We start from the raw sequence: 27,673 nt of genomic DNA on the forward strand, positions 1-27,673 counted from the left end.
TTAGATTGAGCTTATAGTCTACTCAGAGGCCGAGATATTCAATGAAACTGAAACTGAAAATTAGACCAAATGTCTATAAATGTGGGGGCTAAAATCCACATACATTTCAGATCGTCATTTTGATCGTCATTTTGTGAATGGAAGGTGATAAAGGAGAAATTATTTTTTCTAGTACTTGCTTCCATCTAGTGGAATAAAATAAGACTTTTTGGAGGGAGGTAGAGTGAACAGAACCAGAATTACTTAATTACAAAGTTAGGACCAACAACAACAACATATATTCATCATGAGATTGTAAACATATATAATATACAATATTATTTATGAATAATTTGAGTCTTTTTTAATTTGGGGGGGTTTCTGAAAAAATGAGACCAATTTTTTGGCAGTTAGTCCACAGTATGTGCTAATGGTGAGCTTTTAAATTTGAGTGTGGAAAATTGCAGGCGGCAGCCCAAAAATGCACCAGGAAGAGGCTAAACAGTCAACATTTTCATGAATTTTACCTTTCTGCTTGTAACAAATTATTTTACACATACTTTTTTTGAATTATGTTGTGAATTAAAAACTTCCACTCACTGTCTAAAATAACAGTGGTGAAATATTTACAACACCAAATGACCAGCATAGCAATTTTGCAACATTTTTCCAAAATTCACCCCAAAACAAAATCTGCATAAAAATCATTGGCTGTGACTTTATAAATAATATTAATGAGAACCATAGGAATGTACTAATATCTTTTATTTGCCTTCTTTATGTCCATCAGAAGAGTCGAGGAGACTCAGAATTGCAGGAAATCATGAAGAAACGGCAAGAGAAAATCGAATCTGCCGCCGACTGAGTGCGCTCTCAAGGATTGTCAATCAAATTGTCACCTGGTAACAGTAACGACTAGACCTTCTGAAAATAATGAACTTAGATGACATGCTGTAGATTCAGCCATGCTGCCGACCAAATGCTGACCTAATCCAATATATTTTTCAATTGTATATTTATTGTTGGTGTTTTTTATTATCAGTGTATGTATGGACCTTATTGTAATTTATCCACAGAAATGACTGCATTTTATTCATGCTGGAAAACACTTTTATCAGCTCTTTTATCATATGAAAACAATGTATGGGTGAATCTCTTGAAAACATATCCATGTTATCTCAGCCAAAATATATATATATATAGTATTGGCATTGTGACATTATTTTCATTGCAATTAAGAACACATTTTCATTGTGCATCATTACTGTAATGCATCTTTTACTTCTGAGTTTATTTGTAATTTTCATTATTCTCATTAGATTCACATTACTGTAATACAATGATTTGACTTAAATTAGCATAAATTAATGTAATCAGTACAACAATTACAAACACAATATATATATATATATATATATATATATAATATTTTTTTCAAAGTTCTGAGATTTGGGTGAGAAATGTGCTTAATTGTCATGAAAATGTCACAGTGCAAACAAAATTAATGGTTCTAAAAACAGGCTTCCGTTTTCTTTAATCAAAATATAATTATAAAAATGTTCCTTTTTGAGGTTTGGGGTGAAATATGATCTGGACCTGTTCTTGACAGGTATACAAACCTGCAAAACACACAGAATTTGTGTCCATAAGGGCAGAGTGAATGTTGTATAGGGGTTTGATGTATGTGTCTCTTTTCAAAAGAAATTTGTCGCGCTGCATATGTAAATAACATGCTTAATCTAGTCTTTACGTACATGTTCTAATGCTGATCATTATCACGAATGAATGATGCGAGAACAGTAAATGTATCTATTGGATTTGTGCGCATCTTTTTTTCCTCTCAACAAGTTGTCTTGAAAATGTGTTTTTAATCTGTTTTATAAAGAGCACACTGCAAATAACAACAGAAAAACAACACACACATTTTGGAATCTTATTTTTGTCATGTTTTCCAGTGAAGCTTATCCTTAACCCTTTAAGCTTGGATGGGCCCTACGGCGGGCCCGCGAGAAAAAGATTCATTATCAAACTATTACTAACTACTGTCTTGACAAACACAAAATAGGTATCGTTTGAAAGCTTAGAAGCTTTTCTTTCCAATGCATGTAAGCATTATGACCAAAACTGAACAAGTGCTTTGAAATTTGCAGACAAATGAGAAGTGTTCCGTTTTGATCATTTATGAAAAGAAATTGCTCTGCATATATTATTGTAATCTGTAAATGTATCAAACTGATCAAATAGCCATGTGTCATATGTTGTTGGAAAGCTCTCAAAGAGTAGAATAAAACCAGCCTATTTTTTTTACCCACAGACAAAAACATACTTGAGTAAGTCATTGACATACATGTTACATGTAAACAGGTGTTGCTAATTTGCTGCATTTTCACTTATATCTTTACGAAAAATAAACAGATCTTAAACTCACATACCATTATTTAGATGAGGCGGTTATTTTTAAAACGAGATGTAATTGGATGCATAGATCATTAGAAAATCCACACGAAGCACAATTTGCACACAGCACATAATATGCTATCTGGCTAAAAACACGTTAACTTTCCTGGATCAAATGACTTTATCGGAAATTATGTAGTACGTTGTCTAGCATTATGGAACACTAAAACAATCGTATTAGGATTCAGATCACTGCAAACAGAGGTGGAAGTCATCCAGATATGGGCAGAGAGGATCGTTCACTGTAATTACATATGGTCACCACTAGATGGCCAAGTACATGATACAGACTCAATGATGACTCAAATGACACAGATTGAAACTCATTCTGTGAAATCTCATTAAAATCATGTCTGCATTCTTTTGAGAGAGAGCATACCTTTAGTCATTGTTGTATTTGCATGTGTAATTAGTTCTTATGTACAATTTTTGTTTTATTTGTTTGGATAGGCTTTTGGACACATGGATAAATAATATTTGTAATGCAGTAACTTTTGATTGCTTTGTCGTATCAACACAAAATTGATACTCATGTACAGGTGACATGATTGGGAACTAAACAAAAGCAGTTTTTCTGAGCCACCTTATTTACGCCCAGAGATTTATAATGTCAAATCAGAAAAATATGGGGAAAAGTTTTTTTTTTTTTTTTTTTTTCCAGTAGTTTCTTAGGCTGAGAGTCCAAGAATTTATAATCTGTATAATTAAAAACTTTGAAAATTTTTCTTCACAACAATACCAAACACTTTAACCTTGTTTTTTTGTTTTTTTCTGTTTTGTTTTTTTGTCGAGTTATAAGCCTTTAATTTTGGGTATGCCACTGAAACTGGAAATCTTTAAAAACCTTCAGAGCTTAAAGGGTTAAAATAAGATCCATTTTCTTGAGAAGCAAAATTAAGATAAAAAATGTGTTTTTGTTTTTAATTTTTTTTAAGCATAGACCTCACTAATTTCTTTTTAATCAAATTTATGCTTGAAATGGCCAATGTGGTAGGAAAAATTTACTTAATTCAAGATATATTCTCTGAAAACAAGTCTTAATCTTGAATTAAATTTGTTATACTTCATTAAAGTGTAAACATCACTAATTTGTCAAATTTATGCTTAAAAAATGTCCAGTGTGCTAGACAAAATTAACTTAATTCAAGATACATTCTCTGAAAAAAAAAAGTCTTATTGTTTGCAAGTTAATTAATCTTGTTTTAATTACGTATTTTATTGGAAAACATGACAAACAACACTGATTATGATGATTAGTGCATTTATGGAGAATAGATATTTGGTAGGAAGCACAATATACAGTTAACTTTCACAAGGTTAATCAGAACGGAGATGCTTTTAAAAAAAGAGACTTGGGCGAGTTCAGCGTTAATGCACAGATTAGATTTAATCAGTAATTCTCTCAAGTAGTGAGCAGTCAAATTAATATTCACATTAAACCTAAAGTAGAATTAGAGGAAACCTAGAGGACAATTTTAGTATTGTCCTCTTCTAGTTTTTGTTAAAAATGTTTTTTTTTGTTTTTTTTAAACAAATCACTGTATTGCAAATTTGAGAAATAAAATTACTACTGATAAAAAGACTAAAAAAATTATAAAAAATATTCAGTGCATCTACTGTAGCAACTATGCAAATCTATAATGCAGCGATTGTAATCCAGTAATCACGTGACTTTCATGGACCTTCACATACACGTACATTTAATACAAGCTTTATTAAGAATGACACACATCTCCAATTACTCTCTAGAAACACATTTAAAGTGCCACAATTGCGCTTCAATCTCAGACTTCAAATAAGGTGCTAAAAATCATTTTAGAGAACTGATTGACTCGTTTAGTACGATAATTCTTGACATCTAGTGAACTAACCAATCACAGCCAGTCTCCTTGAAATGCCTCTGAAATGCTCGCTCTGATTGGTGGATAACCTTCTGCTTCTAACAAGAGGAAAATGTTTTAATGTAAATGAAAGTGAGATGTTATTTGTGGAGGTAAGCATCCAGCCAAAGCTCTCCAGATTTCTCCAATGACCTGCCAAGAGAAGAATGGTTATTTCGAGTTAGTGGAGAAGCATCTGCCGAATCTTATGCATTTAATTATACATTTTTACTGTATTTAGTGATTTCTTGTTTGTAATCTGTCCAAAATTACTACTTGTTGGGAGTTCCACAACTAATCAGCTGGTGGTTAGTTATGCCATGGACCTTTAAAGTCAACATGAAGACAATTTTATCCGTCACTTTTCGGAAGTACGAAAGGGTTGCGAATGCCGTTCCATGTTGACTTAAACTTTTAACTTTTTAACTTCAGTTGGAAATTTCAGGCATGCGTCAGTACCTGACAACATCTGCAAATGCCCGGTACAAGGTCTTCTCCTGGTACGTAACTCCATATTTGTCACATAAAGCACGTACATGAGGTGCGGCGCGCCAGTAATTGTGCCGGGGCATTGTGGGGAAGAGACTGGTGGGAAAAAAAAAGGCCACAGTTCACAAAATTGCATAGTACAAATACTCACAGGAACATATACACAATTAAGGCCTGTTCACATACAGTATTGCTCAAATATTTGCCATGATGACATGCTAAAACGAAAGTGGAAAAATGTCGCCCTACAATGAAGCGATGTTATTTTAGACACAAATGTTGATTTTTTTTCTCTCTCACCAACTAATAAGATATAATGGTCATTGACAAATAAGGTTGTCGAGATGGTAACAATTAGAAATCTTTAAAAAAAAAAAAATCTAGTTTAAAACATGTATCAAGTTCATATAATTTAATGACTTGATTTAATGACTAAATTGATTTTAAAATGTGGTGTAACCATCAAGTATAAGGTATTAAAATACTCTCCTTGATCCTTGAATACACGTGTATTGTACATCTTAATCATTTAGTTAAAAAGATTTCAAAAATTCTAATATATATATATATATATATATATATATATATATATATACACACACACACACACACACACACACACACACACACAAACAGTGGCAAGAATTAGCTGGTTTTCTGCATTAATTGCTCATAAAATTTGATCACACAATTATAGACAACCCCAATGTGCTTAAGCTAACAACACACAAATTTTAATCGTTCATATCTTTATAGAACACATCCCATTAAATATTCACAGTGCTGTGGACAAATTAAGTGAACCCCTAGGCTAAAGACATCAACAAAAGCTAATTAGAGTCAGGAGTTGGCAAACCTGGCATCCGATTAATGAAACAATATTGGAGGTGTGGGTTAGAGCTACTTTGACTTATAAAAAGCACTCAAACATTTTGAGTTTGCTATTCACAAGAAGCATCTGCTGAGGTGAACCATGCCTCACAAAAAGATCTCGAATCTTGACCTACGATCAAGAATTTTTGCTTTGCATAAAGCTGGAGAGGATTATAAAGTTATCTCTAAGAGCTTAGATATTCATCTGTCCACAGTTAGACAAATTGTCTATAAATGGAGATGATTTAGTACTATGGGTACTCTCACTAGAAGTGGCCGTCCAGCCAAGATGACTCAAAGGGCACACCGCAGAATGATCAATGAGGCAAAAACCCTAGAGTGACAGATAAAGACTTGAAGGAATCATTGGAACTGGTTAACATCTCTGTTCATGACAAGTCTACTATACGGAAAACATTAAACAGGCATGGTGTTCATGCAGGACATCATGAAGGAAGCTGCTGCTTTCCAACAAAAACTTTGCTGCACACCGGACACTTGCCAAAGACCACATTGATACTCCACAACGCTGCTGAGAAAATGTTTTGTGGACTGATGAAACAGGTTGAATTGTTTGGGAAGAACACGCAGCACTATGTATTGCGTTAAAAGAGCACCGCATACCAACATGAAAACATCATCCCAGCGGTGAAGTACGGTGGAGGGAGAATCATGATTTGAGGCTGCTTTGCTGCTTCGGTGCCTGGACCACTTGCCATCATCGAGGAAAAAATTAATTCCCAAGTTCATCAAGATATCCTACAGGATAATGTCAGGGTGGCTGTGTGCCGGCTGAAGCTCAGTAGAAGTTTGGTGATGCAGCATGAAAATGACCCTAAACATCGAAGTAACTCCACTACAGAATGACTTCAGAAAAAGAAACTCCAGACCCAACAGAGATGGTGTGGAATGGCCTCAAGAGAGTCGTTCACACCAGACATCCTAAGAATATGTCTGAGCTGAAGCAGTTCTGTAAGGAAGAATGATCCAAAATTCCTTCTGAACGTTGATCAGGTCTAATCCGCAGCTACTGGAAATGCTTGGTTGAAGTTATTGCTGCCAAAGGAGGATCGACCAGTTATTAAATCCAAGGGTTCACTTACTTTTTCCACAGCACTGTGAATGTTTAATGGGATGTGTTCAATAAAGACATGAAAGATTATAATTGTTTGTGTGTTGTTCTATACTTGTGACTTTGAAACAGCTAATTCAAAAGGGTTCACATACTTTTTCCTTTATTGTTTGTTTTGCTTTTTTGGAAACATGACAACAGAATACATGCCTGTGGGTTACACCAACTGACTTTGATTTAGTGGACAAAAGTTTTTCAAATATTACATATTTTAAAACAAAATTTTTCCACTGGTCATTTTGAATTATTTAAAGAAATAATAATAATAGATTATTCCAAACCACTCATGCCAACATTTCTTTTTTCAAAAATTTCAGCTTTTAATTATTTTAATTTTAATTTTAATAATTTTTTTTACTGTCTCCAGACGGTTACACCACTTAGACATTTTTTTACTTCAGCTCTCAGAAAAAAAAAAAAAAGAATAAAAATGACTTTGAACTCAGGAAATGTAAAACATGTTCATCATAGTGTGTATCATAGTGTGTATTCCAGTAACTGTTTTGTGTAAAGTACATTTTTTTAATGTATTTTTGAATAACTAAATATATCCTGACAAAACAAATTGAGCATCACATCATCTAGATAGATGTTGAACATAAAATGCCATAGCGGTGGTATTTTCCATTAAAACACACAAATTACTGAGTGTATTTTGTTGTCGTTTGGCCATATGAACTTTTCTCAGAAAGTGAAAAAAATGCACGTTGCAATCAGCACAAAAAGTCAATTGCACGTAAGCTGTTTTTTGCTTTACTTACTGGTGCTCGATCTGAAAGTTGAGGTGTCCACTGAACCAGTCGTTAAAGAAGGATGGTTCAATGTTGCAGGTCGCCTCCAGCTGAATGAAAGAAAACACCAGAGCCAATTTTGGGTGAACTATCCCTTTAAGTGTTCAATCAAGGGCCCATTGGTCATTGTTCATTGATTGTCCCTTGCAGGTCTCGGACCTACAACCTTCCAATTACCCGTCCAGACCTTTTTATAACTATTAGTGAGGAAGTACCTGCATATTCAACCAGTCGTGGTGTTTCTCGTAGTCGATGTTCATGGGGATGTGGCTCATCTGGGTCACCCACACAAACCAGTGACTCTCCAAGAACCTGCAGGCCAAAGCAAACACAGGAAATATTCAGCTGATGGCTGTCACGTAGACTTTGTCTAAGCAACATCATGGTAATATTATGGTACTTTTTGTAAGTGAGTGAGCATATTTGCCTATCAAGTGAATGAGGGGTGGTACAGCGATGGTATCAGTTGCTATGGTACATGTTCGGATAAACAAAAAACATGGTATTCCCCCCCCCCACACACACACAAAAAACATGGTATTAGCATGGTAAATTCCTGAATGAAATATGGTATTACAGCATTAAATGTCCTAAAAAAACAACAGCATGGTATTCGCATGCTAAAAGCCCCAAAACCATGCAACACGTCCAAAAAAAACTAAAACAAACGTTGCACAAGTCAGAAAAACAACAATAACATGGTATTACCATGGTAAATACCACCTCCCCCACCCCCCGCCGCAAAAAACATGTCAGAACAAAACCCCCATAGTATTACCATGGTAAATGGCCAAAAAACATGGTACATGTCTGAATATAAAACCATGGTATTACCACAGTAATTACCACAGCCCCCCCCCCCCAAAAAAAATGGTATTACCATGATAAATGCCCCAAAAACACGAAACATGTCCAGAAAAAAGCATGGTACATGTCTGAAAAAAAGCATAAACATGATATTACCACAGTGAATACCCCCGCCCCCCACAACATGGTATTACCATGGTAAATGTCGAAAAAAATATATATATTGCCATGGTATACAATATATCTGGAAAAAATATGGTATTACTACAGTAAATGTCTTCAAAACACAAACATGGTAAATGTCCAGGAAATTAAACATGGTATTACCAAGGTATTACAACACCTGTTTGAACAAAACACTTGAAATGCAGCCATATATCTGTAATATCACATCTACAATAAAAACAGTGTAGTAAATGATCTTTTGTACCTGACGGCATTAAACAGCAGCACTGCTCCAAACAAGCCATAAAACTGTGTGAAACACAGCAGGTATCGAATGTAATAACTAATACACCACAAAAAGTCCTAAAAAAGAGAAAAGAAGAAATGAAAAAGTTAGAAAAAAATGTACACCCATTATTTCTATGAGTCTATACCTCTCATTTCAATGTCATGGCAACCTACCACCCAAAGACCATGTGCGATCATATTTTGAAGGATCTGGAATTGGAAATAGACCGGAATGAGGAGAGGTGGTCCAACTGAGAAAGACAGAGAGAGGGATGTTCAACATCAACACAACACATGTACATTTTGACCAATAGCAGCCGCTGTCACATGTACTGACTTACTGAAGAAGAAGTATTTGTGTTGATAATTGTAGGGCAGATTCTTGATCTTTTTAACCCCGTACTGTGGTAAAGAAAGAGAGATGAATGTGTCACGTCAGATTAGATAAAGAGTTTGTTTCTATCTGAATTGTCTGTCATTACCTCCACAGGCTGCACATCTCCCAATACAAACGCATTGAGCATGTTGACGTCCGGGTCTTTTTTGAACACGTTTGGTTTAGCGTGATGCTGGAAGTGACGATGGTTCCACCAGCCCGCCGACGCTCCCTGTGAACAAACACACAAAAACATCATACATATATAATATGGAAATATCATAAAGGAACTAGTCCTGAGGTTTAGTCTTCAGGTTTTACTTCGCATTATCTCAGATTAAAAATTAACTCATTATAAAACTTAGTTCTGGCTCTAAAATCTGATTAGATTTGCCATGTTTGAACCATATACCAGTTGAACTGACTAATGAACTACAGTACTGTATATTACTTGGTGGAATATTTATATATTAGTGGCGTTTGCTAGAGCAAGCATCACTCTTACTATTGCTCATATGTACAGTCAGAGATCTGAATAACCCTAAGTAATATCATAGCATATCATAATGCTGTTGCCGCTGTTTCACGACATGCCAAACAACACCACTTAACTGTGGTAAAATCACTGTAACAGTTTCTTGTGGCTTATAGCTTTTAATGCATTGGATATTGCAGAAGCAAGACTAAAGTATATGTTTGTTGTTGGTACCTTCAGGTGTCCGATGACAAATTTGTGCACCAGGTGATTCCATCGAGAGGTTTTAAATACAGAGAGATGACCAAAGTCGTGCTGCAACCATCCAGCCTGGGACTAGAGAGAGAACATTATATCAATATTATTAACAGTATAAAATAATTATATATATATATCATTTAATATATTCATATTTATATAGCTCATATATATACAACATTTTTAAGTTCTATATTTATATACAGTAAATAAATATTATTTTTAACTTTAGATTAAAAAATGATAAATGTATTATTTTTAAATATATATATATATATATATATATATATATATAAAAACAATAAAAGATTTTACAAACATAATTTAACATTTTATAAATATATATTTTAATTTATATCGTTTGTGTATATAGTTAAAAATAATATTTGTATAAATTATAAATATATTATAAAAAAATAAATTATATATTTGAATATAAAATTATTTTTAACTATGTATATATTTAAAATATATATATATATGTAATTTAAAAAACTTTTATATATACACTGGCAGCCAAAAGTGTGAAATAATGTACAGATTTTGCTCTTATGGAAAGAAATTGGTACTTTTATTCAACAAAGTGGCATTCAACTGATCACAATGTATAGTCAGGACATTAATAACGTGAAAAATTACTATTACAATTTGAAAAATATATTCAGAACTTCTTAAACTCCTTCAAAGAGTTCTCATCAACAAATCCTCCACGTGCAGCAATGACAGATCTTAATTTGCAGATCCTTGTTATTCTAGCTGTCAGTTTGTCCAGATACTCAGGTGACATTTCACCCCACACTTCCTGTAACACTTGCCATAGATGTGGCTGTCTTGTCGGGCACTTCTCACGCACCTTACAGTCTAGCTGATCTCACAAAAGCTCAATGGGGTTAAGATCCATAACACTCTTTTCCAATTATCTGTTGTCCAATGTCTGTGTTTCTTTGCCCACTCTAACCTTTTCTTTTTCTCAGCCTGCACCCCTGAGTCTTCTCTTTACTGTTGTACATGAAACTGGTGTTGAGCGGGTAGAATTCAATGAAGCTGTCAGCTGAGGACATGTGAGGCGTCTATTTCTCAAACTAGAGACTCTGATGTACTTATCCTCTTGTTTAGTTGTACATCTGTCCTTCCACATCTCTTTCTGTCCTTGTTAGAGTCAGTTGTCCTTTGTCTTTGAAGACTGTAGTGTACACCTTTGGCAATTTCAAGCATTGTATAGCCTTCATTCCTCAAAACAATGATTGACTGACGAGTTTCTAGAGAAAGCTGCTTCCTTTTTGCCATTTGTGACCTAATATTGACCTTAAGACATGTCAGTCTGTTGCATGCTGTGGCAACTCAAAAACAAACACAAAGACAACGTTAAGATTCATTTAATGAACCAAATATCTTTCAGCTGTGTTTGATATAATGGCAAGTGATTTTCTAGTATCAAATGATCAATTTATCATGATTACTCAAGGATAAGGTGTTGGAGTGATGGCTGCTGTCTAGATTTGATCAAAAATGACTTTTTTCAAATAGTGATGGTGCTGTTTTTTACATCAGTAATGTCCTGACTATACTTTGTGATCAGTTGAATGACACTTTGGTGAATTAAAGTACCAATTTCCTTCTGAAACAGCAAAATCTGTACATTATTCCAAATTTTTGCCCACCAGTGTATATATATATATAGTATATATATGTAATTTTAATTTATATTTATATAGTTTTTATATATATAGTTTTACATTATATATTTATATATATTTAAAAAATAATATATGTGTATTATTTTTAAATATATATTTAATATATGTATATTTTTTATTAAATATAAATAATTTTTATATTATTTTTAACCACATATATGTATCTATTATTCTGTAAAAAAAAAAAAAAAAAAAAAAAAAAAAAATATATATATATATATATATATATATATATATATATATATATATATATATATATATATATATTTGTTAACAGTATATATACAGTATATTAGAGGTAGACCAATGTGGTTTCAAAATAAGAGTCCCATGTGTGTTTTGGGCTTGTTTATAGTTAAAAGTAGTTTATTTTTGTCTGGTTATTTGGGGGATTTTATTTGGACAATAAACTGCATCTGGGATTTTATTAATTTTGGGCTCTTGTTGCCTCATAGAACGGAAAGACTAAGACATTTTTTTAACATTCTGTAAATCAATTAAAAAAATGTATCAGCTGATTCGGTTATCAGACTTTTCCATCACCTTAGTTATCAGTACTTTCAAAATACACTATTGGTTGAATATATACAGTATAGGTAAAAAGAATATAAAAATGATGTCAGTATGCATATATATATATATATATATATATATATATATTCTGTGTCAATATTTTTGAATGCAAGAATGTGTCCTGTTTGAATAACCCCTAGGAAGCCTGGTGGCATCCAAAACATCACATAATACTGGTGTGCTGCTCTTTTCATCAGGACTTCATGATAAATGATTATATCAAACTAAAGTGAGTCTGTGATACTGTACCTGTGCAGTGGCCAGTAAAACAGCAACAATGGCAGTGTTCATCCAACCGGTTCCCAGGTACCACACCATCAGCAGAGCAACAGCCTCTAGGAGCAGGATGTGAGCCATGTGTAAGATGAAAAATAGAGGTTGTGTTTTGAAACAGCCCTCAGCCTCCATACGCTCACGCAGGGCTCGGAAATCCTCCACAAGGGCAGCCTGAGAGAGTGACGTAAAATGAGCCGTTTTAGCAGTTTAGCTTCAATAATAATCTTTTTCCACTGCCAAAAGTTTTTTGTCTTGAATTTGCTTCCACTTTATACCCCTTTCATAGGCCCTGAAAAAATATCAGATGCTTTTAAGTGTGCTCCGGTGCTGTTTTTGCTGTAGGTTTAGAATGAGAAAATTACAGCTAGTTGTTCATGATGGACAGGTCTGGAGAACTGCTTCAACATCCACAACTGAGAATATATACAGGTGTATTTTAGTATCAAACTAGCTTTGGAGATTGAGTTTTTTGGAATACTTTTTTACATCCACAGAACACAGTGAAATCAACTCATCAGTCTTTATTCAACAGTTCTTTGTACGTTAGTCAGGGTCAGGGGTCACACTCACATTTTTCTGCCGGTCCTGACTGGGTTCAGACGCCTCCAGCTCCCCGATTAACAGCGGCTTCATGTATTTCCTCACCAGCTGAAGGTCTGGATGAAATGCAGTAAATGCCTCCTATCACACAAGTTTAAACACTCATAAACTCTGTTTTATGCTTATCTGAAACTATTACAATCACATTGTTTTTAAACTCTTTAGATGCATCTCAAAACCTAGTAAGCTGCCTACCTAGACAGCATTTTTGGTCATCATATCATTGTGCAGGATTTTCATAATGCCCAAAAATGCTGTCTAGGTACAGTAGGGAGCTCTCTAGGTTTTGAAGCACAGCCTTTGTTTTATGGTAATCTAGTCTACATAATATTTTTACAATATACATTCTATTTGATATGTATATATATATATATATATATATATATATATTTTTTTTCTCCCAGTATGGAATGCCCAATTCCCAATGTGCTCTAAGTCCTCGTGGTGGCGTAGTGACTCACCTCATTCCGGGTGGTGGAGGACGAATCTCAATCCGCGCATCTTATCACGTGGCTTGTTGAGCGCGTTACCGCAGAGATACAGCATGTGTGGAGGCTTCGTGCTATTCTCTGCGGCATCCACGCACAACTCACCACGTGTCCCACCGAGAGCGAGAACCACATTATAGCGACCACGAGGAGGTTACCCCATGTGACTCTACCCTCCCTAGCACCCTCCCTGATGCCATCCCAGATGTGTATGACTGTCTTTCTTCAGCAGAACACAAATGAAGATTTTTAGAAAAAGACAGAGCTCTGTCAGGTCCTTATAATTGAAGTACACGGGTGCCAGCACTGTGACGGTCCAAAAGTCACATTTAGGCAGCATAAAAGTAATCCACATGACTCCAGTCGATCAATGAATGTCTTCTGAAGCAAATCAATACATTTGTGTAAATAATGAATTGATAATTAAAACGTTATTAACTTTTGAAAAGTGCTTCCTGCCAGCAGCTGACGCATTTTGTAGCTGTCATGTGACGTAAGCGTGTCAGCGAGTTCACGTGAGAATTCAGAAGCACTGCTTATTTACAATAGAAGAACGAACGTCACGCGTCAGAGTCGACTGGAGTCGTGTGGATTACGTTTATGCTGCCTAAATGTGACTTTTGGACTGTCAATGTGCTGGCACCCATGTACTTCAATTATAAGGACCTGACGGAGCTCTGTCTTTTTCTAAAAATCTTCATTTGTGTTCTGCTGAAGAAAGACAGTCATACACATCTGGAATGGCATCAGGGTAAGTGAATAATGAGAGAATTTTCTTTTAAGCATGGTGTGGCTAAAAATGCTGTCTATGTAGGTAGCTCACTAGGATTTGAGACACAGCCTATGTTTTTACAGCAATTTAGTCTTAATCTTAATTATAAATTATATTTAAATATATAAAATGTGCATGTTTTTTTTTTTTTTCTAAAGAGCTGCCTGCCTAGACAACATTTTTGGGCATCATAGCCTTGTTCAGAATGTTTTGGGTATCACAGGTCAAAGATCACAGCTCACTGGGTTTGGAGACACAGCCTTTGTATTATGCTATTCTAGTCTATATAATATTAATATTGTTACATTTTTATACCACAAAACATAGGATGTGCTTTTAACTAAGTGAACACCATTTTTTTATACCACAAAACCTAGTGAGCAGCCTACCTAGACAGCATTCATGGCATGATTATTAGTTATCCTTGCCCAAATATGGTTTATAATATAGGCTAAATATTATATGGACTATTTTGCTGCAAAAGCTGTGCCTTAAACCTAGTACACTTCCTACATAGACAGCATTCTTAAGCATGATGGTTAAAAATTCTGCCCTAAGATGTTGTCTAGGTAGGCAGCTCACTCAGTTTTGAGACAAAGCCTTTGTATTATGTTATTCTGGTCTATATAATACTTATAGTACAGCATTTTTGTACAACAAAACAAAGGCTTTGCCTCAAAACCAAGTGAGTAGCCTACCTAGACAGCATTTATGGCATTATTATTAGGCGTCATTGCCCAAAAAAATTTAATAATATGGGTTAAATCTTATATAGACTATATTTCTGCAAAGGCTGTGTCTAAAACCTAGTGAACTTCCTACCTAGACAGCATTCTTAAAGGGATAGTTCACCCAAAAATGAAAATCATTTACTCACCCTCATGCCATCTCTGATGTGTATGACTTTCTTTCTTCTGCTGAACACAAACAAAGATTTTTAGAAGAATATTTCAGCTCTGTTGGTCCATACAATGCAAGTGAATGGTGGTCAGAACTTTGAAGCTCAAAAAAGCACATAAAGGCAGCATAAAAGTAATCCAAAAGTGGTCTGATCCATGTCTTCAAAAGTGATATAAAAGGTGTGGGTGAGAAACAGATCAATATTTATATCTATATATATTTTTTATACCATAAATCTCCACATTCACTTTCACATTTTGAAAGTGAACGTGGAGATTTCTAGTAAAACAACACCTAAATATTGATCTGTTTCTCACCCACACCTATCATATCACTTCTGAAGACATGTATTAAACCACTTGAGTCATATGGATTATTTTTATGCTGCTTTTATGTGCTTTTTTGAGCTTCAAAGTTCTGACCACCATTCACTTGCATTGTATGGACCAACAGAGCTGAGATATTCGTTTGTGTTCTGCTGATACACATCTGGGATGGCATGAGGGTGAGTAAATGATGAGAGAATTTTCATTTTTGGGTGAACTATCCCTTTAAGCATGATGGCCAAAAATGATGCCCAGCGATGCTGACTAGGTAGGCAGCTCACAAGGGTTTGAGACACAGACTTTTTTTTGCGGAAGTATACTGTAAAAGTTCTTCCAGATTCGGTGTTTTACCGTCGCATCTTCTCCAGCATAGTGTCCGATGATCCTCAATCCTCCGGGGTGTCGTTTCACCCACTGGCTCACATTATAAACCTTCCGGTCCACCACGATCCACTGATCGCCGCGCTTCGTGTGTTTCTGCACCTCCTCCCATGTGTAAGTGCTGAACCTCCGATCGGTACCGGAGATTTGCTCCGTCTGCTGTCCTCCGCCGCCCATCACGGATCAAACTCTGGCTGCAAGCGTTTATTCCACTGCAATACCGTTTATAACACCACACCTTAAAATTACAATAAAATTACGATTCTCTGTATTTAATATAAATTCACATATTTTAGAAAAGTTGCAACAATGTAATTTAAATATATGCTATCAAATATACTTAACTATATTTAAAACTGCCTATTATAGGCCTAATTATTCTATAGATAAATATAAGAAATCAACCAGATTACAGTAGACTATTTTCATGCTCAAGACAAGTAAAATTAGCTATCTTTGTTTAGGAATGAGACAATGCACGCTCACGTAATCTCATTAATTATGCACAAGGAACCCGAATGAGCTCGGCTCGTGCTGAAGTACACCTACTGAAAGATATTTCCTTATTTTGCATTTGTCACATCAGTCATCAGTTTTTACTTTGCATGTCAAAATAACATGCACACAAAGCTGTGAGGATGCAGGCCCTAGTTTGCTTTTTTTTTTTACATTCCAAATGAACAATAGTCGAGTAATAACATTAAATATTCGACAAAACTTTACATTAAATCATATATATTTGTCCTATTTAATTAAAATACCTTTAGTGATGTCAATACATTTACGCATCCATTATGTCACATTAGGCTATTATTAAGCAGAATTCAAAGAATTGCACCTAGTTTGATGTTTAATAATTCACTCACCCTGTTTTAATCACACATTCATGCAGTTTGTGTGAGATGAGGAAGAGAAGCTGAAAACAGGTTCAAACTGTCTTATACAGTCACTCTTCATCACTTGTACTTCTGCTGAATTCCGAACAGATCATTCGAGCGCCACCGGCCAATCAGAGTGAACTCTGCATCACTCTCACGAACGACCAGCCAATGGGAAGACAGAAAGATGTTTGGAGGGAGGGGCATAAATGGAGTTACTATAGTTCGAGCCGGCAAACCACAATCACGCTGTTACGTACTTAGGGGAAACAATGTAAAAATGCTACGATACAATAAAATGCAACAATTAAGTATTAATTATTTTTAAAGTGACAATATAGGTTATATTTAACAAGTAAAAAGTACTCTTACATTAATATTGCTAAAAGTGTTTTTGTATTAAATATGAGACATATTATAATTTACTGAGAAAATCTGCAAATAAAAAAATCTGTAATACATTCACTTTTTCAGTAAAAAATAGTTACATTTGTTTTTAAAAAATTGTAAGTAAAAAATATAGCCTATCTTATAATTTATGGTGACACCCCAAGTCCTGATACATTGCACTATGAATTCTCAATACACATTTTCCAGCAATATTATGCAAAATTTCACATGTAAAGAATCCTTTACTAGTTTATTTTGAATAAAAATACTTAAAAGTGCAGAAGGGAATCACTGGGCTAATGAATTGACTGATAAACACAACATATCAGATAAAAAAATAAGAACTTTGGACTTTTCTATACAAAGAACACTCAACAGACCTATTTTGGATTTGAGATTTGTTCTGTAGCTGCTTTTTTGCCATCCAGCATTACTATAATGTGTATTGCTTAAAAAATATATTTTTTTCTTTCTCTGATAAAGCTCATAATTGCATATGATAAGCTAATTAGATGCTCATAAATGTAGATGAATGTACAAAGTTAAAGCACATTATGTACTATAGCTGGATCATTACTTCACAGTTCACTAAATGTAGAAAATTAGCGAAAAAAATTAAAACTAGCTATACTTTAAAATATAACAATGATCTGGAAATTCAAAACAATGAACACGTGCTCTTTCTCATGCTGTTGCAGCTTTTCAAATAATATTTTAGGACACAGTCATATAGCCCGCATTTGAACAGAAATAATAATAAAAAATAATCCATTCATTAACATTTTCAATAAACATGTAATCCTGACCTGAAACAGATTTCATAAAGACTTTGGCCTTCATCAGAGGCGTGTAATGATCTGAAAACATTACACATCTTATCTATTTGGCTTATGAATATTAATTAGATCATAAATATTTAGCTAAACAGCAGAAAAGCGAGCCCGAGCCATATTTGGACAACCGGAAACTAATCATTATGTATCGGGAGGCATATCAGTTAGTGCTACTGGATGAGCGTTACGTCACTCAATTAATATTCATGTATTGGACGGCATCCCTGAAAGAACCTAATACGGACTGAAAGTAAACAAAATTTAGGCTTCTAAAACCTCACGAAAGTTACCCCAGTGAAGTCCTGAGTCCTTTTGACTAATAAATCAGTAAATACCCAGATGTCTGCACCTGTCTACTCACACGTGATCAACGTTCGCAGGGTCTATGACGTCAACTGGCCGCTAGAGGGGGCGTGCTGCTGTGACACCGTGGAACACAAACACTGAACTTTGACGCATCACACGAACAGCAGAAACACCTGAGTTTGCAAAACTGTCATTTGCACACTTATCAGTGCGTGTAAAACCACCAAGAGACATTTTGAAGATCTTACAGATATGTACTTAGTATTTTAAGAGATTAAAGCCTTTATAATAACATTTATTTATCAACAAACATTATATAACCCAGATTAACAGAAAATGAATACATAATAATAATAATAATAATAATAACAATCATCATCATCATCACCATCCTCTGCATGTTGGTCCATAATGTTTTGAATGGTAATTTCAGAGCAGAACAGCTAAGAGTGGATAAATGTGGCCTACACCTTTAAATTATATTTATTTATTAATTCATTGAATTAATTTATTTTTAAAGTTCGTTAAAAGCAACTATGCACGTCCTGAGCTGCACAAAAAAATGTTTCAGTTGATTTGCTGACTCCAACAACTGTTTTTACTACAGTACTTTCTACAGTATATTCTCTTATTGTCTTTTTAATTGCACTACAATTGCAATCTCTTTATTTCAGATGTTTCTTTTTGCATGTACTTTTTCACATTCATCCATTTAAAAAAAAAATCTCATAACAAATTATTTTACACATTTGATCTCCCTGTTTCATAATGCTTAAGTGAAATATCGCTTTATCCCTTTATTATTTCTATCAGGTATACCATACAGAAATTTTATATATGGCCATACATGAATATGTATAAAAATGAAAGTACATATATTTACATATTGAACATATATTTACATATTTTAATTCCACAAGTATTTGAAAAAAAAAAAAAAAAAATGTTACATGGTCAATTTTATATATATTTTGAAATATACCACTTTTTTATATTAGTGAAAATCATATATGAACATACAGTATATTTAAAATATGTGTTTTGAATATATTGCCATGCATCATATTTTTGTATGAGGAATTAAGTATATTAATATTTAATATATTGATATGCATATTAAATATATATTTATTGAAACAACAATTTAATGACATTTTTCATGTTAAAAATTAAAGTACATATATTTACATATTTAAATTTCACAAGTATTTGGAAAAATTATGTTACATGGCCATTATTTAAGTATTCTGAAATATACTACTTTTTTATATTAGTGAAAATCATATATGAACATACAGTATATTTAAAATGCGTGTTTTGAATATATTTCCATGCATCATATGCTTGCATGACGAATTATTTTAAGTATATTAATATTTAATACATTGATACGCATATAAAATAATTAATATTTAATATATTTATTAAAACAACATAATTTAAATTGATTTTTTTCCCATTTTAAAAGAAGAACTTGGAATATTGGAACTTGACCCCCCTTCTCCCTCTCGCTCTCCCAGACCACGTGATAATCGTGTGTAACTCTAATGCCCTGTTTCGGTTACTAGGGAGGAGAGACGTTCCATGGCAACGATTCACTCAAACTCCAACCGAGCAAGAGAGAGAAACGCGAGACGAGGTTTGATCGCACAACGGTGGAAAGAAAGAGATCCGAGTTAAGAAACCGAACCGAACAGTGCTGGAAACTTTAAACTGATGTCTCTGAGGCTTTTTTCCGCCTGATTGAGGACTGCGCGTTTCATACAAGCCGGAGTTATGACAGTTTGACATCATCGGTTCGGTTCACATTGCCGCCGGCCAGGTCACTGCGAGAGAATACGAGCCCGGGATTCACAGACCGCGCGGCCGGGACAAGCGCTTCGTGTGTCCGCAGAAAGACGCCCAACACCAGCCATCACACATTGGAACCTCAGGCTGTTTCTGAAACGCTCCGAGAAAGTTTGTGACTGTGATGCGAGTCCTTAAAGGCTTTAAAAAATAATATACTTAAATAATTAACAATTAAGAGGGACTCTAATTATATTGGAAGCTACTCTGACAACCATTTGTTTTTTCAACTTCGAGTTTACATTACTAAGAATTAAGATTTATTCCTGTAACAATTCTAACTATTTCTACAACTACTATTACTATTATTACTATTACTATTATTATTACTATTACTTCTATTACTATTATTATTACAACCTGTACCAAAGCTTGTAATTTTTAAAAGATATTCCGAACTATTTCAATTGAATCAAGCAAAAGACTCACAATGCCTCTTTGCTGGCATCACCACCGTATTTGCTGACGTTGGACCTTGTATTGGAACTGAAAGGAAGCCGTCTCGTAGTCAGAGCACCATGTGTTGCTATACTGGCACTGTCACAGCCGGGTCAATCTTACCGAGTGAAACTGACACGGGGAAAGAAGGCCAACCCCACAGAACGCCTTACCGTCTGACCCCGTCCTGAAACACACACTCTTAGTGCAAGCGGCGGGCTAGGCGGCGGAGGGTATGGGCAACTCGTCTCGAAAAGAGGGAGAGGAAGAAGGCGGCGAGGAAAAGGAAAAAGAAAAGGGAGATGAGGAGGAAGTAGCCGAGAAAGAGGAGGAAGAAGAGGTGGTCGTTGAGGACGAAGAGCTGCCGCTCGGAGTTGACGAACTCTTGGCAAGTGGAGACCCGGTGTTGGACTTGAGTTACTACAAGTTCCGCCGGCTTCCTCGTCAAGTCCTGGATCTGCAACATCTGGAGAAGCTCTACGTATGTGGAAACCGTCTTCGGGACGTCCCCAAACGTATCGTGCAGCTGCAGGGCTTGCGTACCCTGGCGCTTGATTTCAACAAGCTTGAAGACGTCCCGTTGTCGGTGTGCCAGCTGACCAATCTCACCTGTCTCTACCTGGGCAGCAACCGGTTGATGAGTTTGCCTCCAGAAATGAGGAACCTTCATAGCTTACGCTGCCTTTGGGTTGAGAGCAACTACTTCCAGCGATTCCCCAAGCAGTTATATGACCTTCCCCGTCTACGCTCATTGCAAATCGGGGACAACCGTCTACGCACCCTGCCTTCGGACTTATGGCGCATGGAGGCCCTGCGAGGACTCTGGCTATACGGAAACCGCTTCCAGGAGTTTCCACGCGTGCTCCTCAAGATGGAGCAACTGGAGATCCTGGATTTGGACCGTAATCGGATATCGGAGTTCCCCAACTTGCATCATCTTCCGGCACTGCGGCTCTTCTCCTACGACCACAACCCTGTCAAGGAGCCGCCACGTGTTGGGGAGGAGGTGTTTCTTGTTGGCGAAGGCGCTGAGGAGGTCCTGCAGTCTAGAGAAAGAAAGAGAGAGGCGAAAGAGCATGCGGAGAAGGAGGCGGAGGAGGCGGCGGCCGCGGCTGCAGCAGCGGCTAACCCCGTTATTCACGGAATACTCAAGAAACTTCGAATGAGCTCCGCTCTTAACCTGGCAGCCGCCAAGGAGAAAGCAACAAACGGTGGAGTTCCATCATCAGCCACAGAGGGTGATGAAGATGAACCACAAAGTAAAGATGAAGAGGCGGATCCTGAGAGACAAGGTGTGGCGCTTGATGAGGCGGAGCTTGAGTATGAGGAGGAGGGTCTAGGGTATGAAAGGGAGGAGCTAATATATGAGGGGGAAGACTATGAAGGGTACGGAGGGGCGGGATTGGAGTATGAAAGAGCGGAAATGGACTATGAATATGAAGGGGAGGAGCTGGAGGAAAACGCGCAAGGGGGAGGAGCTTGATATTTGCACGCCTTCAATGGATTATTGCAGTTTACTGTTTAGCAATCTGGACTATTAGCGCAAAGGTTGCAGGTTCAACCCTAAATTGAGATGAACTGGAGAGTTGAAGAGATCTATTGGGCCCCCAATAATGGCACTTAAAGGAATAGTTCACCCAGTTTTATTGCACTTAATTCAACACAATGTGACAAGTTTTGCCTCTAAATTTGGATGCTATGCATTTGAACAACTGTTTATTAGTAATAAAACTTCTCAAATACTCATTAAGTCTGTAAGTTATGAAATGGCATCACTCAAATCCCACAAATTAAAGATGAAGTGTGTAATTTCTACAACGCAAGCAACACCAAGTGAAATTGCAATCTGTTCGTTTGAGCGGGCCGATTGGGACCATCTGTTTTTCCCAACGATGGCAGACGAGGGAAATGTTTGAAAATCATTTGAAACAGTAAATATTATTGCAATTTTGTTGGGTGCCACTTGTGACATAGAAATGATCAATTTCACCTTTAAATTTTGAGTTTGCAACAAAAATATGCAGCAGTTTTTTTGCTTCACAGAAGACAGTGTGGCTATTATTAGAAAGCACTTATTGTTGGATAGACCTGGCTGTGATCCTCAAACACAGGGCTTTCTTCAGTAATTGCAGGGTTTAACGATTTAAGAATTCTCATTCTGAACAATCAACTGTGAAGACCTGTGAAACTGCACAACTTTGATGGATCAAAACTTTGTTAATGTGTGCTGTGTACTTCTAATTAAGAGCAGGGCTCTGACTTTTTTGTTTTTAAGTGTGTGCGTGTGTGTGTGTGTAACTCTACCCCTACATTGGGTGTACTGTTTATCAGAAACTTGATACTGCAATTGCATCAATGTGTTTTGGTGAAACTAAATATTCTATTATTAAATAAGCAATGAGTTTGACAAACGTGTTTCAATGATTCATGTCTTCTGAGAAGATTTGATACTGGCTTTGACAAAAGTTGGGCGATATTGTTAAAACAGTTACATTTCAAAATTTTCCAGCCTTTCGAGGATATTCAATATAAACTGTATCTTGATATTTATGTATTTGCATTGAAATGGTTTGAAGGGGGATTTTGTTCAATCCGAGGAACCATCATTTTAACCAGACAGTCATTTTTGGTTAAAATTATGGTTCCTTGGATTGAACAAAATCACACTTTAAACCATTTCAATGCAAATACTGTGCATACATAGAGAGATATAAATATATATTTAATATTAAATGATTTAACTGTTATAAACAACTAAAGCCATGTCCCTAATTCTAATTTTTCCTCATTTGTTCATTCCTTCCTTCCAATATTCAAATTCCATTGAACTATTCCAGTCAAACCTGCCAGCTCTCTTATACTAGTCAAGAAATGTTTTCATTGCCCTCTCCCTTTTCTTTCTCTTGCTTCATCCATCATTGTGCTGTTTAAACTCTCTCTCCATCTTTTGTCAGCTCTCATCTCTCCCCGAAAGAGTCTCAAATCCCATCTGTTAAAATATTTATGTAACGTTATGAGCCTGTCATTACTGCTAGGAAGAATCTGAAATGAGCGATTTGGCAAAACCTGTGGCAGGAAGTGGAGAGAAGTGTGTCTCCGCCCCAATGTCCATGCCAGAGTCAACACAACCTATTGAACGCAAACACACATGCAAATGTGCACGGCTCAGGTGTCTTTCAACTAGCCAAGTCTCAATTTCCCAAAATATTCCTTTATTCACATCTGCAAATTCTGAGTTATCTTGCTTTGCTGTAACCTTATTGTAAATTATTGTATTGTTTGCTGTATTACATCTGAGCCACCTAAATAATGCATTTGGCTAATTATTGACCAGTTTTCAAATACTTGTTAGCAAATACAGTTAGTTCCGGTCCAGTATTTGGACTGGACAAGCAGTCTATCTGTCATCCAACTAGGAATGCACTAGCAAACTAGCCAGAATACCCTAGTAACCACCTAGCAAAACCCTACCAACCAGCCTTATTGACTGTTTGACTGTAAAGCTCAAAACGTATTTACTCAAGTAAGCGTATGCTGCAAGCGCACTGCCAATGCGCGGTCCATTTGAACATGCTTAAAAGGAATATTCCGTGTTCAAGTTTTAACAGAAGAATTATTGTAAGTGTTTTTATAAAATTAAAAGCTTCACATTTCTGTATATAAACCCTCCAAAAATTGTTCCCATTAACTTCCATTGCAAACACCTGTGTAACCTCGTTTTTTGCTTTTTTTAAAGAAAACGAGAGACGAGTCGAAATCAATTTTTGTGGTAATCAATATGCCGTCGATTGAGCTTAACTTGTATGGAACCCAGAATACTCCTTTAACGTGCGTTCTTGCGCTACTGTGGCGGTAACTAACCTCAGTGCTCAAGGGGGCGATAGAGTTACCTTCAAATTCATAATCAATGTACACATCTGGCCAGTCCATGTGTTTACATTTTGCAAAAGTTTCAGAAAAGGTTGTTTTTGCAGCTTAGTTTAAATAGACTAAACAGTCTTTTTGAACTGGGCAGTGAGTTTTGAGTTCTGAAAGCTACAGTAATCTATATTTATATTGTACCATCAACTCTTTTCTTTCTAAAAGATCTAAGAAAATGTAGATTACTCATTATAGAGTAAGTCTGTTGCTGAGAGAGATTTTGGCATAGCCGTCAGTCCTGGATTCTTAGGCGCCAAGTGTCGAGTATCTGTGGTGTGGCTGAGCATTCTGACATAGTCCAGGCCTGGTGAGGAGAACATAGACTCTGTCCTTAATCATTTAGAGTGCTTACTTCTAGTTTACATGAGCGCCATTCTCTCAAGGTCAGCCACGTTGCAAGCTAGCACAAAGCCGTGAATGAGCAGTGGATCGAGTCTGCACTGCTCAAAATTTCATGCCTTCCTTTAAGACTGCTTGATATCAAAACGAGTGTTTTGCGTCTTTTAGTGCACCATGACAAAATTCACTTTTAGCATATATGGAAGTTTCTTCATCATACAACACTTTTAACACTGTGGACTTCTAGAAAGTAAACTCTCGTCAAAATATTTTTCACATTCTCTCTAATTTATTTATTTTATTGGTAACACTTTACAATAAGGTTCCATACGTTGACATTAGTTAATGCGTTAGGTATCACTAAAAAACAAGTAACAATATATTTTTTACATCATTTATTAACCTTTGTTAATGCAAGTTAATAAAAATACTTTTGTTCATTGTTAGTGCGTGTAAGTTCATAGTGCATTAAAGGTGCTATAAGCGATTTGTTCATTTGTTCCTACTGCCTGAAAGATATTACTTAAATAAGTGTTGTGAGATATCTCACCGGTCTCTGTGACAGCTCTAGACTCTGTAAACAGCAAACAAAAATGTGTCCACAGGACGCGGTCTCTGACGCTTAAAACATGTCAATCATTTTGCGTGTTCTTATAGTATTGTAGTTGCAGCGAATTATTGAGGCTTAATGCCATTTTTATGGCATGTTGTTCACAACAGTTGTCAGTTGAGGGCGCTATTTTGCTGCTGTTGTTTTTAACAACCGTTTCTGTATTATGTCAGTCTCAATAAAGCTCATTTGGTATCTTTGATGTGCGGGTTTTGGAAAGAGGGGGCGTGGCCAATCCAGCGGCTCAGTCTTGTGGAAGTAGAGCAGCTAAAATCGCTTAAAGCACATTTAACTAATGTCAACTAATACAGCTTTTGATTTAAAACATGTATAACGATATGTTAAAATTAACATTAAGATTAATAAATGCTAAATAAGTATTGATCATTGCAACTAATATAAACAAATGGAACCTTATTGTAAAGCATTGCCATTTTGTCTAATAATAATGTCCAACAGTGTATATACATGCATCAAAGGAGATTTTCTCCTGAAAGATATAAATTCACTCACAGTGTCATTTCTCAAATTCTTTTTCTGTTTTTAATGTTTTAAAAAAATAAAATGTCCGACTCCTTTGTCTTGCTAAGGCTTATTTCACAGCTAACATTGTATGCATCCTATACACACAATTACAAATACAAATATGATTTTCACTCCTTTCACACCAAACTTGATTGAAAATGATGCCCAATAAAAAGTGATATTCACCTTGATTTGTCTTTGTTTTCTTCATACATTACTTGTCTTATATTTCATCTCAAGCATGCTCTTCACTCGCAGTTTTGTCCACTTCTTTAACAAATACACTAACTTTTGAAAAACCTTTGTTAGGGGCAAAATTGTTTGATGTGGTGGAAATGACCGCAACTGTCAAATTGTAAGTTTGACAATTTGTAAAAAAAAAAAAAAAAAAAAAAAAGAAATGTTTATTTCGCTCTTTGTTTAGGTGATTATAGTTTCAAACATGTAATTATTTTTATTTTTTTTCTCCCCTTTTTCTCTCCAATTTGGAATGCCGAATTCCCAATGCGCTTTTAAGTCCTCGTGGTGGCGTAGTGACTCGCCTCAATCCGGGTGGTGGCGGATGAATCTCAGTTGCCTCCACATCTGAGACTGTCAGTCCGCGCATCTTATCATGTGGCTTGTTGAGCGCGTTACTGCGGAGACATAGCGTGTGTGGAGGCTTCACGCTATTCTCCACGGCATCCACGCACAACTCACCACGTGCCCCACCAAGAGTGAGAACCAAATTATAGTGACCATGAGGAGGTTAGCCCATGTGACTCTACCCTCCCTAGCAACCAGGCCAATTTGGTTGCTTAGGAGACCTGACAGGACTCACTCAGCACACCCTGGATTTGAACTTGCGACTCCAGGGGTGGTAGTCAGCGTCTTTACTCACTAAGCTAACCAGACCCCAATCATTTGTATTTTTATAATAGATTTTCAAAGTTTAATACTGAACAGTAAAATCTATACATAAAAGGTATTTTAAAAGTATCAAAAATAAATGATGAAGGCCTTGTAAAAAGTTTCCAAGCCAGATTTAATATGACTTTCAGATCACAAAAATAAAAAAAGTTGAAATCTATTTGTTTCAATAAAACTCAACCACTCGGACATTGAATAAAAACCCATATATGTGCATTTAAAATGTAGTCTTTTTCTTCTGGCAAAATGGACCAAAATATTGATGACTCATCTTGCTCTAAAAAGATTTTTGTCCAATCAAATGCTCTCCAGAATGAGAATGCCCCACCCCCTGCAACTGAAAAGCAAGCAATAAATATGTCTATGATGGAACTAAAGCCTATTGTCTACTTAAAGAAAAAAATGGACCAGCCCTTCAATACATCCCACATTAACATGCAATTACTAAATATGTCAACAAAGGACAGACAACTGTGCTTGTCAAGCAGTTTCATGGGGTTTTTAAAGCCACTCACAGTAATATGTGTTTCACACTGCCAGTTCTTAACAGAAGTGATCTGGTGTCTGAAATATAATCCAAGTCATTGTGAGAGGAGGAGCCATCACGGTCCAGCGCTTATGATTTTGCTCATGATAAGTAGGGCATGTTTGCATGTTTTAAATGCCAGTTGGTGGTTTTGACACTGCAAGCCA

General features: G+C 35.9%; 3 protein-coding genes across 5 annotated transcripts in view; 2 read left to right on the forward strand and 1 right to left on the reverse strand.

The window, feature by feature from the left end:
* LOC127435797 (epidermal growth factor receptor kinase substrate 8-like protein 2) overlaps positions 1-3,670 on the forward strand; it is a 64,149-nt gene extending 60,479 nt beyond the window's left edge. For both annotated transcript variants that reach the window (XM_051689505.1, XM_051689506.1), the window contains exon 21: positions 770-3,670. In XM_051689505.1, the coding sequence (XP_051545465.1) occupies positions 770-844 (75 nt within the window). In that variant the 3' untranslated portion in view covers positions 845-3,670. The remainder of the gene's footprint in view (positions 1-769) is intronic.
* A 134-nt stretch (positions 3,671-3,804) lies between these two features.
* On the reverse strand, positions 3,805-17,004 carry LOC127435798 (acyl-CoA 6-desaturase). Of its 2 annotated transcripts, none has more exons than XM_051689507.1 (13): positions 16,850-17,004; positions 15,954-16,195; positions 13,087-13,197; positions 12,490-12,687; positions 9,947-10,048; positions 9,344-9,469; positions 9,203-9,263; positions 9,036-9,112; positions 8,839-8,936; positions 7,817-7,913; positions 7,572-7,651; positions 4,776-4,901; positions 3,805-4,469 (listed from the first exon to the last, which is right to left on the reverse strand). In XM_051689507.1, exons 2-13 carry the CDS (start codon positions 16,158-16,160, stop codon positions 4,418-4,420), a joined length of 1,335 nt encoding a protein of 444 aa, XP_051545467.1. In that variant the 5' UTR covers positions 16,161-16,195; positions 16,850-17,004; the 3' UTR covers positions 3,805-4,417. The 2 variants fall into 2 exon arrangements, with proteins under 2 accessions (XP_051545467.1, XP_051545468.1); XM_051689508.1 differs by having other exon boundaries at positions 15,954-16,221; positions 16,850-16,994.
* Positions 17,005-19,864: 2,860 nt separating this feature from the next.
* Positions 19,865-26,491, forward strand: LOC127436223 (leucine-rich repeat-containing protein 10B-like). Its single transcript, XM_051690252.1, has one exon. The coding sequence runs from the start codon at positions 20,912-20,914 to the stop codon at positions 22,157-22,159; it is 1,248 nt and encodes a 415-aa protein (XP_051546212.1). The 5' UTR covers positions 19,865-20,911; the 3' UTR covers positions 22,160-26,491.
* Positions 26,492-27,673: the final 1,182 nt, after the last annotated feature.

This window comes from Myxocyprinus asiaticus, chromosome 46 (genome assembly GCF_019703515.2).
Source record: "Myxocyprinus asiaticus isolate MX2 ecotype Aquarium Trade chromosome 46, UBuf_Myxa_2, whole genome shotgun sequence".
NCBI lineage: Eukaryota > Metazoa > Chordata > Actinopteri > Cypriniformes > Catostomidae > Myxocyprinus > Myxocyprinus asiaticus.

Bases quoted from the DNA above. Each gene is read 5' to 3' on its own strand.
- LOC127435798 (XM_051689507.1), bottom strand. From the start codon at position 16,160: ATGGGCGGCGGAGGACAGCAGACGGAGCAAATCTCCGGTACCGATCGG. The intron at 13,198-15,953 runs GTAAAACACCGA...CTTGTGTGATAG, and splicing joins ATGCTGGAGAAGATGCGACG to GAGGCATTTACTGCATTTCA. The intron at 7,652-7,816 runs GTACTTCCTCAC...TCTTTCATTCAG, and splicing joins ACGACTGGTTGAATATGCAG to CTGGAGGCGACCTGCAACAT.
- LOC127436223 (XM_051690252.1), top strand. From the start codon at position 20,912: ATGGGCAACTCGTCTCGAAAAGAGGGAGAGGAAGAAGGCGGCGAGGAA.